Source organism: Saimiri boliviensis, chromosome 5 (assembly GCF_048565385.1).
Source record: "Saimiri boliviensis isolate mSaiBol1 chromosome 5, mSaiBol1.pri, whole genome shotgun sequence".
NCBI classification, from domain to species: domain Eukaryota; kingdom Metazoa; phylum Chordata; class Mammalia; order Primates; family Cebidae; genus Saimiri; species Saimiri boliviensis.
In genome coordinates this window covers 85,799,409-85,815,080 of record NC_133453.1, presented here as the reverse complement: position 1 = coordinate 85,815,080, position 15,672 = coordinate 85,799,409, and the positions used below count along the sequence as shown (strand labels likewise).

Sequence of the window (15,672 nt, the reverse complement as noted above, 5' to 3'; positions counted from 1 at the left end):
ATCAGAGAATTTATTCTCTCCCAAAGCAGTTCATTTCATACCTGTAAAGCTCCAACTGTTAGAAGGATCTTGCTTGTCAAGACTTTAATCCTCTGTTTATAGCTGCTTCTACTCACTCTTGCCAGTTCTACTACTTGGGTTCGTACTAAATAAATGTAATCCCCCCTGATATGTCAGTTCCTCAGATATTGGTGAACAGCTATCCTAGTATCCCTGAGGCCTTATCGTTGTTTTCGTCTGTGGTAAATACTGCCAACTCTTGATCGTTTTTCATCTAACATAGTGTTGAAAGCTTTGCTAGTATAGTTGCTTTCTTTTGAGTATATCTGAGTTTGTTTACAAGTTGTTTAAAATGCAGTCTTAGGTCCAGAAGCCATTATAAGACTGTAATAATCCAAAAGCAGAGGGGAGCTGCACTCTTGCTCCTCTTATGAGATTCAGTGCTTCCCTCAGTGCAGATTAAGTTCACTGTTTTTGGCAGTCTCAAAATTCCATTGACTTTTCTAGAGCTTCTTCTTAAGCAAAAGTTCTGCATCTTTTATATACATATGGTCTATTGATGACAGATTTTTCCCATTCTGTACTTGGACAGTTGTTTTAGACTTAAATACAGGAACTTGTATTTTTCTGGGTTAAGTTTTAGCATATTAAAATCAAACCAATACTTAGGTCTCTCAGAATCTTTTTGTATCCAAATGTAGTCAATTAACATATTATCACTCTGCACTCCAATTTCCTTAGCAATGGGAATAGAGACTACCTCATTCCCATGAATGAGATCCCTCAGTTTTCTCTTTCATGGGAATGGGATGATGTGACTGCTAGAGTTACATCACTTTGAAAACTTCGAATTAACACTCATAATATACCAAATATGATTAATACTAGCAGTGACTGCAATCACTTATATAAATGGATGATGATGACATGAATCAACATTTGATGCTGACCAATTTTCCATGAATAGAATTTGAAAATTGTCAACAATACAACCCAATGAGGAGAAAACAGTGAAAGGAGAATCAGGAAAGACCATATAATATGGTAATTATGTGCTTTGGAATCAGTGTGGAAATAGGATCTTAAAATAAAAAGTTTTCATTTATTAGTTGAAAACAGATAGAAGAAAGTCAGAAGTGTTTATAGAATAGTCCAGTATTCTGGCATATAATTTCAATGAAACACAGGAGTATTAAAACTCTGTAACTTCACTCAATCTTTATTAAGTGACTGTTACATGCCAGGTAACCTAGACTCTAAGACAACAGTGCCCTTGGTGGTCATAAAACGTGTCTCATTGCACCCTTTCAGTGTCTAAGCACTCTTTCTAAACCATGGAATCATAAATTGAAACTATAATCTCAAAAATCACTGAATCATGGAACACTGTTAACATTTTCTTTCTCTATACAGCACATTAAGCATGAAATGGAACTCAACATTAAATTTCTAAGGTTCGTTCTTTGAATGGCTTTTTATCTCAATAGTCAGTGAAGTCTTTGTTTGCTTTGTAGAATGGAAGTATGATTTTGGAAAATTAAAATACATTGACCAAATGCAAAGAATTCAGCCAAATTTAGTCTCTGTACCATATTATTGAGTCATACAATCTCATAAAAAATATAGATATGAATTTACTTTAATTTGAAAGTAAATGTTTACAGAAGATCTAAAGGAATCTTTTATCATATTCTCCTTTGAAATCAATTATCAATTTTCAATTTTTAAGTATTATAATTTGGTTCTTTATATACTGTTATTGTTTAAATGATACATCTGATGTTTACCAGAGTATTTTCTTTTGGCATCTCTAAAATTTTTTATTGATAAACATTCTAAATAATAAAGAATTTTAAACATTTTGAAATAAATCATTCATTGAGAAAATATAAAAAATCTTAAATACTTCATTTTTAAAAAGAAAATTTAAGTAGGCTTAGAGACCTCTCCTCAAATAGACTAGGGGAGCACACGATTCACTGTGTCATTGTAAGAACACAATGTTATAAATCACTGTGAAATGAACTTTGCTACAGTGATCCAATCTTAAGACTACCAAACACTGGCTGAGGAAATCAGTGGCATAGAAAAACTATCACTGAGTAATAACTGGATAATTAGCTGTTGGGTATAAAGCAATCAAGGATTATCCACAAAGTAAATCATGTCTAGAGGAGAATGGCTTATGTTATTAACCATTCAAAGTTGTTTTTATAAAGTTATTCCTGAAAAAGAAATTGTCCAAATACAGGAGGACTGTCATGCCAAGAAAAAGAGGACATATTGTCTAAAAATGAGCGTGCTCTCTTATATGTGTACAAGCATACTTTAGAGGTCATTAAGTATGTTGCAAACACAGAGATGCTTTACTGAGAACACTGTGCTTCCAGCCTCAGATTCAGGTCTCACAGCTGGAAACTTGTAGAAGAGATGGCTTTACCTGTGGTGATGAGCTGAATGAGAAACAAACTCCTAAACACCAGTCTTTATGGTTGAGAAATTTTCTCTTTCAACCACACCATCATCAACCCTGTCCCCTAACCTGTTAATAAGAATGAAGAAGCCCACTAGAGCAAGTCTCAGAGCGGGAGATGATACTTACGAAGCAGAGTCACAGTTAGAAAACTCATTGTCCTCATCAGAAGTGTGGAGAAGGCAAAGCAGCTAGAAACCCAAAGCAATCAACAATGACGGTTCAATTTCTATGCACATGAGAAGCTAAGCCAAGTCTCTGGGTTAGGATGAGTTTATATGAGGAGCAACTTAGAAATAGAATTAGGAAGGTTTCCAAGAAAAGTAATAAAAGTATCTCTTGTGCTTACAAGGCAGCATTTCCAAGCAAGACGGGTCATGAGAGAGGCTCCATCAAAATAAATTTTTTAAATCAGTTTGGCTAATGTTGAGTATTTTATCCATCTCATGGAGAGTTACAGAGCTTAACTTTTTAAAATAAAATTTACTATTTCATATAAAATCCATTTTTATATTTAGCTAGGTCCAGGGAGGGCATATGATTTTATTCTCATGAGCAAAGAGAGATGTCAAATGACTGTTCCAAATGACCAGGGACAAGGTGGTGGCAATACCTGCCCCAGAAATTCAGAGCTATTGTCTAGGGCACTTGGAGCTCCATCAGCTCAATGCAGAGAACCTTGAAAGAAATCATAAAAGTCTTTTTTATTTTTTCATCCTTGCTTAAATATAGTTGATAGAATAAGTAGCTTTAAAAGAAATATTAAGAGTCAGGAGACATAGATCCCATTACCAGTTCCACCATTGGCTAGCTGTGTGGGACTGTGGGAAATGACATACCTACCCTCTCTAGGCTTTGGATCCGTTGAGCGAGGTGACTCTTGTTGTAGGTCCTCCGGCAGGTCTCTTGCTTCCTTTGATACTAGAATCCTTTCTCCTGTGAGGATGCATGGCCTTGTATCCTCACAGGAGATAGAGGAGACTGGTTTGAATAGAACCAACTCTTCTTCCCCTTGTTCTCTCTCCTCTCATCACAAGGGTGTCACTGGTTATTGACTGAGTGCACACTTCTTCCTGCACTCACCCGGTCACAGTGGTTTATTCAGCAATTGACACAGGACACCAACTGGGCTGATGTTCTCCCAGGAAAAAAAAAAATCTCTTTCTGCTGGGGTTAAGCTGATGAGATATGAGTGTGAGCTCAGGGGAATCCATGCTTTTTCTTTTCTCACCATGTGGAGAGAGATATTCTGAGAGATGGAGAAAGAGTCTGAGTGACATCAGATATCAGCGTCTTTGATGCATGATACACCTGTATCCTGGAACTTACAAGTCACATGAATCAATCAATTGTTTTTAATTAAAAATTAGCTTCAGCTAGATTTTTGTTGATTGGAACCCAAAGATTCTTAATTAATAAAGTCCATTTGAGCTTGAACTTTGATGATATTAGGAGATATTAATGTTACTTAAAAGCAGAATGTATCATTTTCTTAGAAAGCTCATCTACGGAATGCAGGGGAAGAAATTTTACACTTGATCTTCTTAATTATTCAGTCATTGAAAATTCACAGTGGGAGAAATGAATAAAACACTTGTTCCTGTGCTGCATTTGTAGAAATTATAAGTAGCCTCAAGCTATTCATTTGGAGCACTTTCTTCAGGCCTTCCATATTCATGTTCATCTTGAGTTTGAATATGTAAAGTGGAGCGAGCTTTGTGTATGCTGCCTGAAGACATGGGGAAAAGTCAAATTAAATAGTTTGAGTATTTCAGGCCCCATGCTAATTATAGAGAAGGGTAGAGAGTACTTCATTTTCGGGGGGAGAAGGCAGGAGAATATGTGGCTCACACAGATAGATCCCCAAGGACACGTGCAAACAGATTAAGCAAAAGATAGGACATTATCACAGAAGGTCCCTTTAAATTCCATGATTCTTTGCATCAGACTTCCACCGTCTAAGTTAGTACCTAGTGCAGAATCATGACTATAATAGATACTAAATAATAAATATTTATTGATGATAAAGATAAGAAGGCCTGGCAAGGCCTCTTTCTCCTTTAGAGATAAGAAAATTGAGCCAGCAGACAGGATGTTTGCAATCATTCCAAGACTCCATAGAGAAGAAAAGAGAAACAGAGCAGGAATTTACAACCTTCCAGGTTCTCACAATGTTTAGTCCTTCCCCTCAGCAGTCTTCGAGCCTTTTATTAAGCCCTCTAAATGTAAAATTTTCTAACCATTGTTTTGAGAATTTAGAATCTGCCTGTAAATTTCTAGAGACTTTACTTGATAGGTTCTTTTTGTTTTCATTGACCTGCTTCAAATTTAGGGTCCCAGTTCATTTCTCTTAACTTAGCTTTTAAAGATTTTCAAGCCCATGCAATATATAATCTTTGACTTTTCTGTCTCTTAGGGTTTTAGCTTCCTTTCCTTTACAATTCTTAGATGAAGATTAAAGCATATATCTCAAGATACAGATGTACTGTAAGACTCCAGACACTTCATATAAATCTTCTTTACTGAACAATCTGAGACAATTTACTTGCAACATTTCCTATGCATTGTTTTATTGTAAACAAATAAATAATATAAAACATAGAATTGGGGAATGTGTAATGTGCAATGCTCATTTTTAGTCTGTAGTAGAATAAACATGTTTCATGGGTGTACAGTAAGGGAAACGCTGAGTATATGTGCACTTGCACCTGCCTCAACCGATACTACTTAGAAGATGAACTACATGATGCTGCTCAATTTATAGGATAATAAATAAAGCAAAAGAGACACTCTGGATCCCAGAGGGATTCTTTTTCCAAAGCAATCAGACATCTGGAGTCTTGGTCTGATAAAAATCAATGACTCTTTCAGGGCAGTATATCTTTAGATGTGGGTGTGGGAAGGAGTGTATAATGAGAGAGCAATTGGTGAGGGGAGAAAGCAAATATTTAAAAAATGAGAAAAACTATAATCTTATCTTTCTGTAATAAAATATACCAACATGTAGGCTATGGCATAATTATATGTGTATATTTGTATTACTATAAATTCTAGAAATAATAAGAACAATTTCTTATCTTACTCTTGTGGGTAGATTATATAACTTCCCTTACATATGTGCCAGTGTTTTATGGTTCAGATGGAAAGGAATCATCTCATTTTATTCAGTAATAAGTAGTAATGAACAATCTATACATGGGTGCTTGAAAAATACCATATGACTCTTTGAATTATGAGTTCATAAAATATTACTATCAAACGGAAACCCATTTTAAAATGGGGTGGGGCAGAATTTGTTCCAGCATTATCACAGATGACTTGACCTTTTTAGTATTGATCATTCTATGCCTGCATTTACCCACTCAAAAATGCTTCAGCAAGCATGCCCTTAAATATATTTAGAAAAGAAAACTATCCATTATCCCTTCAAAATATACATAGTTAAATAAATTAAAATAAGCTTTGTTTATTCTTACTGTATATCGCTACTTAGGTCAGAAGCAAGCCACTGTTTGCAATTTAACTGAAGATTATTTAGAAATACATGTAGTTATCCTTACAACAGTCCTTATAGGAGCTCTGGAATGTTTTAAGCTTCTCAAATATAACAAAGATAATAAAAAATAAGATATATACACATAAATTCAAACTATGTTATGATAACCATAAATGACATATGACTGATAATATCATATAATTCTCATATAATCAATTTTTCTGAAAGTTAATCCTGGACTTTCAAGTCTTTTAAACATTTAAAACAACACAAAAATATCAGAGAAAGAGAACAAAGTGAGATTGGCCATGTTAACAACTTACTATTAAGCATTTACATTCAAACATTAGAAACAATTACTACTGAGGCAGCTGCTTTTGAAACATATCCCATTTGAGCTATTGTGCACAGGTCTACATGAGATTTGACAGGGAGGAAAAAGATTTATTGATTCCTATTGGAAGGATTGCTGTAGACTTGCTGCTTCAACAGGCTTTCAAACTCAGTTTGAGTTTGACGGAACAAACTGAACCCTGGAATCCTTTCCTGTTATTGTAACCCCCAAAGTGACAAGTAGAATGAGCCGGGGTTAAGGAAGGCTCTAAACTGCACGTGCAGCAGCTGCTGTGTGCTGTTGCAGAAACTCAAAAGAAAAAATGCTTTAGGGAGAAAAAGTGCCTGTTAATGAGTCTTCAAACACCCTAGTAGTTTCTATGAACAACAGTGCTTATTACTGTGAATGTGTTCCTAGAAGAATTGTTAACTCGCCAGTTCAATGGGCTTTGCATTCATGACCTCATCCTTTGAGAGCACAGAGATCTGGAGATTTAAGGGGCTGGTGAGATCATACATAATCTATCAGGTTGAAAACTACCGTCTACTCCGACTTGGCTAGGTGTCTGAAATTTTGCTTTAATTATTGTAGATAACTTACCTCCAGTAGAGGACCACTTGACTTTTGTGAGAAAAACATCTACACAGAAGATCAAGACTGGAAAGATAAAATATACATTTTTTAAGGCATAACAGAGAGATCTATGAAACATCTTAAGAGAGAAAAAAATGTTCAATCAATTAATTTAATGGAATCATAGAATTGGAAGTTTCTTTAGAACCCATCTTCTTTATTTTAGGGATCAGGCCTTTCAGCTGCTTAGTGACCAAAACAGAATTTCCAAAATCTCAGCCCAGTGTGTCTTTCCCTTCCTAATTCAGAGTTAGTATAACAAGACACAGTAGCAGGAGTGGCTTGGATCCAATGAGAAGCCAGGATGGCTTGGAAATCAGAAATCATGGACCATCTATCAGGAGCTAGTGTGATCTCAGATTTGACAGAGCAGTATGACCTCTGCTTTTGGTTCCCTCAAGGTGTCCAGCATTCAAGCTCTTGCTACATTTTCAGAGAGAGTAAGGATATGTGTATCAACAATCTTAAGAAAAAAAAAAGACTTATCAACAATTGGTTAAGCTACTTATACAGAGGACACCCAATTAAGCTATCACTAGCTGTCTGCCTAGCCTGAGATCCCATTAATCCACCAGCTGTGTCTCATGGAAACTTCTCCCTGTATTTGCTATATTTCCAGAAGGGTTTCAGGAAATATTAGATAAGTCACCCTGGGCCATGCCATATTAAGCAAGCTTTTACAGGTCTCTCTCTCTGTCTCTCTCTCTGTCTCTCTCTGTCTCTTTCTCTCTCTCTCTCTCTCTCTCTCTCTCTCTCTCTCAGGACCTCCCACTAATTACTGACCAATACTTCAGTGTGGTATGGTAGAACCTGCCTGTTTGGTTATTTATCTAAACTTCTGGTCTTTTAAGGCTGACATTGTTTTCTTAGGTGAAACACAGAGAGTGGCTTTCAGAACCTATTTTTCTTAGAGAATGTCTGTGGGAAAGGACCGACACTCCATAAATTCTGAGCAGAATTAAAATGTTTCATTTAAAGCAGTTTTTAGAATGAGGGACAAAGAGAGTCAAAGGCAGAGTGAGAGAGGGAGTGGTGTGGCCCCAGAAAGTGGTTGCTCTGTGGCCATCGGGGAATAGAGAGTGTAAAAAGCTTCTTGCACAGATTGCCTCATCTAGAAAAACCAGAAACACTTGGCATCTCTCTAAGTAACAAATGGATCTAAGGGCTGGAGAGAAGGGTTGTTGGCAGGAAATAGTCTCCAGGGCTATGTGCACTGCAGACTGTGCATTTCCCTATAGTGCATAGATCATAGATTACAAAGCTGTATTCATCTACCTTTTCTACCTACATTTTGCAGGCTCTGGTTTGTTTCATGATCACAATTTCTGGGGGTAAGAGAATAAATACAGCTAATTGAGATAAAGAGAAACTGTAGATTTTGCTTTTGAGGTTCAGGGAAGAGGAAAGAGGTGTGAATAAATATGAATTGAAACAAGATAGAGAAGACAGAGGTCCTCAACCTTGGGAAAGCTCCTCTCTCAACTTTCAGGACTTTTGTTTTAAATGAAAACATGTGTTCTATACAATTTAAAATTGGCCTGTAGGTTTGAACCCTCTTCCAGCCTCCCTGTGTCTGAAACTCAAAGCATGTGCCTGTACACAGCAGAGTACAATGCAAGATTCCTACACTCTACCTGATTTGCTTTTTTTTTAAACCCTAAATCGAATTCTACCAGAGTACTGAATTCACTGGTGAGCTAATAAATCTTCCAGAAGAAGGGGCCCTCAGAGGATGTTGCAGACACAGCCTGAGTTAAATTTTAATCGTCTGCTTTGTCCCAGAGAATCCCTTGCTCTGCTTTGTCTCTCCCTTTGAAACATGGAGGCAGCAGATTTACTTGGTGCCACAGAAACTGTCTACAAAATAAGACATTGCCATTTCTTGTCCTATCAGTTAACAAAAGTAAACTGCCTTTCAAGACTCCTGCTGACTACCTATTGACTATCTCTTGACCCTGCCCCCTGACCAGATACCAAAACAACCAACAAGCAAACCGTTTTCTGTTTTAAAGACAGGAACAACCAGCAAAACTTCAACATTCTTTTTTCTCAATCCTGATACCCATTAGCATTAAAAAAAAAAAAGAAGCCATCCTAGATTGTAATTTCTGGCAAGGTTTACTTGAGAGTAAAATGGACACCTAATAGTGGATATGACATTAAAGGCACTCAAAACTTTTGATCCCAGTTTTTGAGCCATTAACAGTGTTTCCACCAGTTGTGTTTCTTTCTGAGTAAATGGAACACTTTATTGTTATTTGATTTTAGTTACTCTTAAAGCTGCCATTGTGAAGGCTTTGAAATTTTAATTGCTATAGCATCTTAGTCGATTCTTTATAGTCTTGAAAATATTTAGAATCCTATCCCAGGCATAAAAATAAACTATTCAAAACCTTTTGTCAAGTTTATGCTCTAAGCTATTGTATCCTTTGGGTTATTTTCACAGGTACGATTTTTTAGGCGTTTCTTTCTAACACTGTTGAATTTCTGAGCCTTAAATGTGTCAACGGCCATCCGTAGCTCTACTCCAACCATCCTTCCCAGTTGCGGTTGTTAATACTCATCTCCCACATTCAGGACCTCGGCTAACTCCTCTGAGCCCTTTGCCTGGTCTAGGGCAGACTCAATTACAAAGAGCAGACTGAATCTTTTAATCTGGTCTTTTTGTTAGAAAAAGTAATAGGGCAACGATAATAATGCATCTCATGTTTTAGTAACAACGGTTTACCCCAGGGAGTATTAACATCACTGACGTCACTGTGTGCCTTAGCAGCTACTTTTCCTCGCATTTTATAATTTCTCCCCCACCATGGGCAGCATCCCAGAGCCGCCTAGCTGCGTTTCTTTATGGTAGAGACGCCTTCCCTAAAGCCTGGCCAAGCCGTCTTTTCCTTTCATTAGCGGTGTAATCCTGTGTTCCCGCCGGAGCCTGGCACGAAGTGTAATATTCCCGCGGGGGCCCTCCTGTCGTCTAGCCTACCTGAGAGCTGAGACTAAATGAAATATAAAATATTAACGATAAGAGAAAACAAAGGATGCTGCTTCCAGGACGGCTCCTGTGCCTGAGGCTGGGGTCTGTCTCACTCATCCCCAGGCCTCTCCGTCTGGCCCAGACCTTCGCCCCTCCACGGGATCCACAAGTTGAATCGCAGCTCTCCAAGGCGAACTGCCTTGGGCGACAGCCAGACTCCTCACCGCCGCCCGGTTCCCCCTGCTGGGGAGCGCAGAATGACCACCAGGAAGCCAGGAACCAAACGCTTAAATGTTGCATTTATTAAGGAAATGTTAAATAAGAAAAAAACAAAAAGTCAAAATGGTGTCACGGATGTCAAGAGCACTTTTGTGGCGTAAACCGTGCAGTCACGAGCTACGAGTTCTATTCTGGGTCTTTGTCCCAGGGCCAGCAGGAACGCCAGGCACCTCCCAAAAGACCCAGTGGGAAATGCACTAAAAGAAACAACGCACCCCGTTCAAATTCGCAGGCTCCCCCTCCCCCCACCCCTTCTCCCACAATGACAAAACTCTAACCCCTTAGGCAGGCAAACAGGCCACGGGGGCAGAAAAAGACTCATCAAATATTTGTGTTCAAGCAAACAAACACAAAACCTTTTAAAACGGCACGTTACAATCAAAGGTATTTATCGCCTCTCTCCTCCAGGGCTGGAGAAGAGTGAGAGCGCATCGGGACACGGATTTGTGCGACCCCTTCATGTCTGCTGCGTGGTTTTTAACAGGTCACTTTTCCGGTCACAGGGCGATCAGTGCCGCTGGTCTCTCCCCTGCCCGCCCTCTCCACCTGCCCCCAGAGCTTGGCCCACCTGCGGGTGGAAAAGGGCCTTGGCCCCGTCGGTCTCCCCGCATTCCAAGCAAGTAGCAGCTTCCAAAGTTCTGCGCCCTCATCACCCTCTTCTTGTCACTTTCTGCTGAGTCCAGAAGTCTGGGCGCTCTCCTTAGACAGCCAGGCACGAGGACTTTCAGAGGGCGAGGGAGAAACCGGTCGCTTCTCTCAGAAACGCGGAAGTCAAGGGAAATAATCGACTCCGACAGGTTTGCTTCGCCCAGTCTCTGATGGTGAGGGGCACAGCCGGGCTGGTAAAGTGGGCAGGCGTGGGAGCAGTTGTGGCGGGGGCGGAGGGCGGGTCAGTAGGGCCCCACGACCACCGCCTCCACCTCCTTAGACGGTCTCCGGTCCTTCACGAGGAAGTTGATCATGCCCTCGGACTTGATGAGCAGATTGCAGCCGAGGAAGAAGATGCCGAAGACCACGGTGAGCGACAGCACGCACATGACGGCGATCTGCACCACGCGCATGATGTACAGGCTGCGCTCGTCCGGGCCTCCCTCGGCGAAGCCGTCGTCGGTCACCACGGACGCCTGGGTGCAGCAGCGCATGGCGCGCTCCAGCGCCTCGCTGCTGTTGGCCAGGAACAGGCCCGCCACGTCGGTCTGGTTGCCCAGGGCCAGATTCATCGCAGGATCGGGCGGGAGCCGGGGGTCCGAGGGGTGAGAAGGCGGCGGCGCTGGAGGAACAGGTGCCGGGCTGAGCGCTCACTGGCAGACTTGCGCGCGCGAGGGCTCCTCGCTCTGCTTTCCAAAGTCCCTGGGCCGTGGGAGTTTCTCAGGAGCCTCTCCGACGCGCGCCGCTGCGGGGCTCTTCTAACGCCGTCCGCTCCAGCCCGGGCGGTGCTCGTTCCCGGCGCTCGCTCGACTGGGGGCTGTTGGAACTTGGCCGGGCTGGGCCAGCCCCGCCGTGGGAGGTGCGGGCGCGGCGGCTGCACTGAGCGAACAGCGGCCCCTTCCGGCCGCACCGCCGCGCTGCGCGCTGCTCTTGGGCGGTGGAGGAAGCAAAGGGGCGAACCTGGTCTTCCCTTTCATTGCTTGCTTCTTTTGCAAACTCCAAAGGCCAGGCAGAGGTCACAGTACTATTCTGGCTTGATGGATGATTAAAGAGTTTGGGGGGGAGGGTGCGGTCAGCTGAAAGTTTCAGAGGAACGGGGACACACCAGCTCCGCGTGTCCTTTGCCTGCTGCCCCCCTGCCCTCTGGGGGGATGGAAAGTGGCGATGAATCGCAGGTGCCAGATGGTACTGGCCGAGGCCACCCGCCCGCCGCCTGCGCTTGACTCCGTCTCGCCTGCGTTGGATTTCTAGTGTAGTGGGGGTGATCTGAGAATGTTTCTTACAAAGTAATGAATTTGACAAGACAGAAAGGCATGGAAGAAGGCAGGAAGGAAGGAAAGAAAAGAAAAAAGGAAGGGAGGGAGAAAGAAGAGCTCTACACCCAACTTCCTTTCTAAAAGCGATTGGGAGACAGAGCAAGGCAGGTTTTCTCGTGAGGTTTGAGGCCAAGGGAAGGGGGTTAGAGGAAGGAGGAGTTATTCTGTGGCCCTTGGGTGGAGGTGGTTGCCGGGAGCAGGGTCACCTCTCTGGTAAAGAAGGTGAACAGAGTGACCACTTGCTTGTAATTTTAATTGCAGATGAGTGTTTGGATGTACTTCCAGCATTTTGACCGCTGGCAATAAATCAGTTGTTTAAGGGAATTGCTCACCAACATCCATCATCTAGAACTCTGGCCAAATGCTGGGAACCCTCCCCATTTTCCATAAGCTGATACATTTCACCCTTAGTCACTGCAAACTAAAAACAGATGTTTTTATGGGCCTGATCGAAGTTTCAGCCATTATGATTTTGCTGTAGGTTTCAATGAAATTGTATAAACCTGTCAGATTGTTTCTTAACTCTTAAAGAATACTGCATGTTCCCATGCCCCCCTTTTTATTTTCTTTCCCATCCCTCTTCTTCCCCATTACTCCCTGCCTTCCTCCTTCTTTCTTTCAGCCGTAACAGCTGAAAACCAGTAACTTGAACTTTCGATGGCATACACTTACTTTCTATTAATTGTCACCACAAAGAAGTAAGAAAAATTTGAGATGATGGCTATGCTAATTACTCTTCTTTAGTCATTCCACAATGTATATGTGTATCAAAATATCACTTTGTACCTCATAAATATGTACAATTATTTATCAATTAAAATTAAAATAAAACTAGAAAACAGTAGCTGTCTTGCCATTTTAACTCTATTCTTAATTTCATTCTGTTTGCTTCATAAGTCCTCTTATTTCTGTCTCTTAAAATATCGTTTATTCCATCTTCAGAGTGTTGTTTAAATGTTTTTGTACTGCTTCAGGACTATCATAAAATAGAATTAAATGCCTTCTGGTTGAGTTTTCAATTTTTTGATGTTTATTTTGTATTAGCTGCAATAAGTTTGAGTTTTAAGTTGCTGTTGTTATTTTTATTTTATTTGAGAAGGAGTCTTTCTCTGTCGCCCAAGCTGGAGTGAAGTGGTCAATCTCAGCTGACTGCAACCTTTGCCTCCCGGGTTCAAGTGATTTTCCTGCCTTAGCCTCCCCAGTAGCTGGGACTACAGGCATATGCCATCATGCCCGGCTAATTTTTTGTAGTTTGTAGAGATGGGGTTTCACCATGTTAGCTAAGGTGGTCTGGATCTCCTGATCTTGTGATTCACCTCCCTTGGACTCCCAAATTGCTGGGATTATAGGCGTGATCCACCGTACCCAGTCAGCTGTTGTTATCTTGAGGGGATGTTTAACAGCTGAAAACTCAGGCTTGGGCTTCTTCCACAATTCACTGCTTATTGTTCTAGTTTCCCACAATTTAATTAGAACTAAAGAATGCCTCATTCTCAATTTCTTCTTTAAACAAATTTATTAATAATTGATTGGTAAGAATTTACTTAAATCTCACCATACAGTCAATCTTAGTTAATGTGGGTAGTCCTTAAGAATAATAAAACATAATGTATACATGGAAAAAGTTGCAACAAATTTAAGACGATATAAAGTAATCCTGAAATAAATGGTAGAGAAAAGTAATAGAAATTTAGAAAAGTCAAAGGTCAGAAAATAGAGGCCCACCTCTAGGGATGTCAAGTTGTACAGAACTGTGTGTTCAGTAGAAGTTAGGTGTAAGCAAATGGAGAGGAGCTAACCCCTCCTTATGTGACAAAAACCAAGAGTTACTTTATCTTACATTTGTGAGGTCCAGTATGGCAAGATGCAAAAAATGTTAGTTGAATCACTAACAGAATTTGAGTATATTTATTGCTATTAAGAGTATTGCTGTTTTAATCACGTCAGTGTTAAAATGGTCAAAACTTGGAGTCCAGGAGAGGTCTTATATTTAATCAGATCTTCGGGAGGGAAAGCACACTTTTAAAAGACATAAGGTAACACTATGACTTTGTTTCTTTTCTAAATTGTTGACCAAGGTAATAGGTATTTCCCCCATCAGCTAGTTCAGCTCTCTAGTTTTGTTCAACAGAATCTTGGGATTGTTTCCCTTATTTTCCCTCCAGTTTGATTTGGTTGAATAAAATTACTTGGAATATTTAGACAGAAATTAATTATAAACTTAGTCATACAAAATTGTATTTTTTATTCATCAATTGACTTAAGGGGATCTGTGTTGCTAGAGAAACCTTTATCTTTTACAGAAACCTTTTATTTATCTTTTCCTTTTGTATTTTCAGCAGTTTCCTCTCAGTTTTACTCCTTTTATTCACCTGTTTCTTAGGATAATCTCGCAAGTGTGAAAAAAGAAATCTTTTTTTTTTTTCTTTTTTTTTTAAATTGCATTTTTGGCTTTGGGGTACATGTGATGAACATGCAAGATTGTTGCATAGGTACACACATGGCAGTGTGGTTTGCTGCCTTCCGTCCCCTCACCTGTATCTGTCAATTCTCCCCATGCTATCTCTTCCCACCTCCCCACCCCCCCGCCCCTCCCCCATTTCCCCCCAACGGACCCCAGTGTGTAGTGCTCCCCTCCCTGTGTCCATGTGTTCTCATTGTTCAACACCCTCCTATGAGTGAGAATATACGGTGTTTGATTTTCTGCTCTTGTGTCAGTTTTTTGAGAATGATGGTTTCCAGGTTCATCCATGTCCCTACAAAGGACGTGAACTCATCGTTTTTGATGGCTGCGTAATATTACATGGTGTATATGTACCACATTTTCCCTATCCAGTCTATCATCGTTGGGCATTTGGGTTGGTTCCAGGTCTTTGTTGTAAACAGTGCTGCAATGAACATTCGTGTGCACGTGTCCTTGTAGTAGAATGATTTATAATCCTTTGGATATATACCCAGTAATGGGATTGCTGGGTCAAATGGGATTTCTATTTTTAGGTCCTTGAGGAATCGCCACACTGTCTTCCACAATGGTTGAATTAATTTACATTCCCACCAACAGTGTAAAAGTGTTCCTATTTCTCCACATCCTCTCCAGCATCTGTTGTTTCCCGATTGAAAAAAGAAATCTTTAAGAAATGTTGACATTGAAAATCTTAATTTCCAGAAAAATGGATGAATATATGGTATGGGGGGAACATACTGGTAATTCACTTTAAAGCAAACGTTTTTGATACTGTGAAAGTATTTCTTTTAATACTGATGCTGTATTTATTTAACTAGTGTCCTCTTCTACTTCATTGGAAATAGGTAGGTGTGATTTTGTGAGAGTTAAAGGCTCAGAGTTTTATAACATACATGTTACACAAGGACAGAAACACTTGCCTACTCTTTCTGGAAATATATCTTTGGCTTATAATGCATTCTGTAAGGGTATTCCAGGCAGATATCATTGGTTGCTGTAATCTATAGTTTGAATAGCCTTGAAGTAGGACCAGATAATGCCAAAAGATGTTTTATTTA

At 40.3% G+C, this 15,672-nt stretch overlaps 1 protein-coding gene across 1 annotated transcript; it reads right to left on the bottom strand.

Annotated features, from left to right (window-relative positions):
* Window positions 1–10,178: 10,178 nt before the first annotated feature.
* Window positions 10,179–11,644, bottom strand: RPRM (reprimo, TP53 dependent G2 arrest mediator homolog). Its single transcript, XM_003921972.3, has one exon. It carries the CDS (start codon window positions 11,404–11,406, stop codon window positions 11,077–11,079), a length of 330 nt encoding a protein of 109 aa, XP_003922021.1. The 5' UTR covers window positions 11,407–11,644; the 3' UTR covers window positions 10,179–11,076.
* Window positions 11,645–15,672: the final 4,028 nt, after the last annotated feature.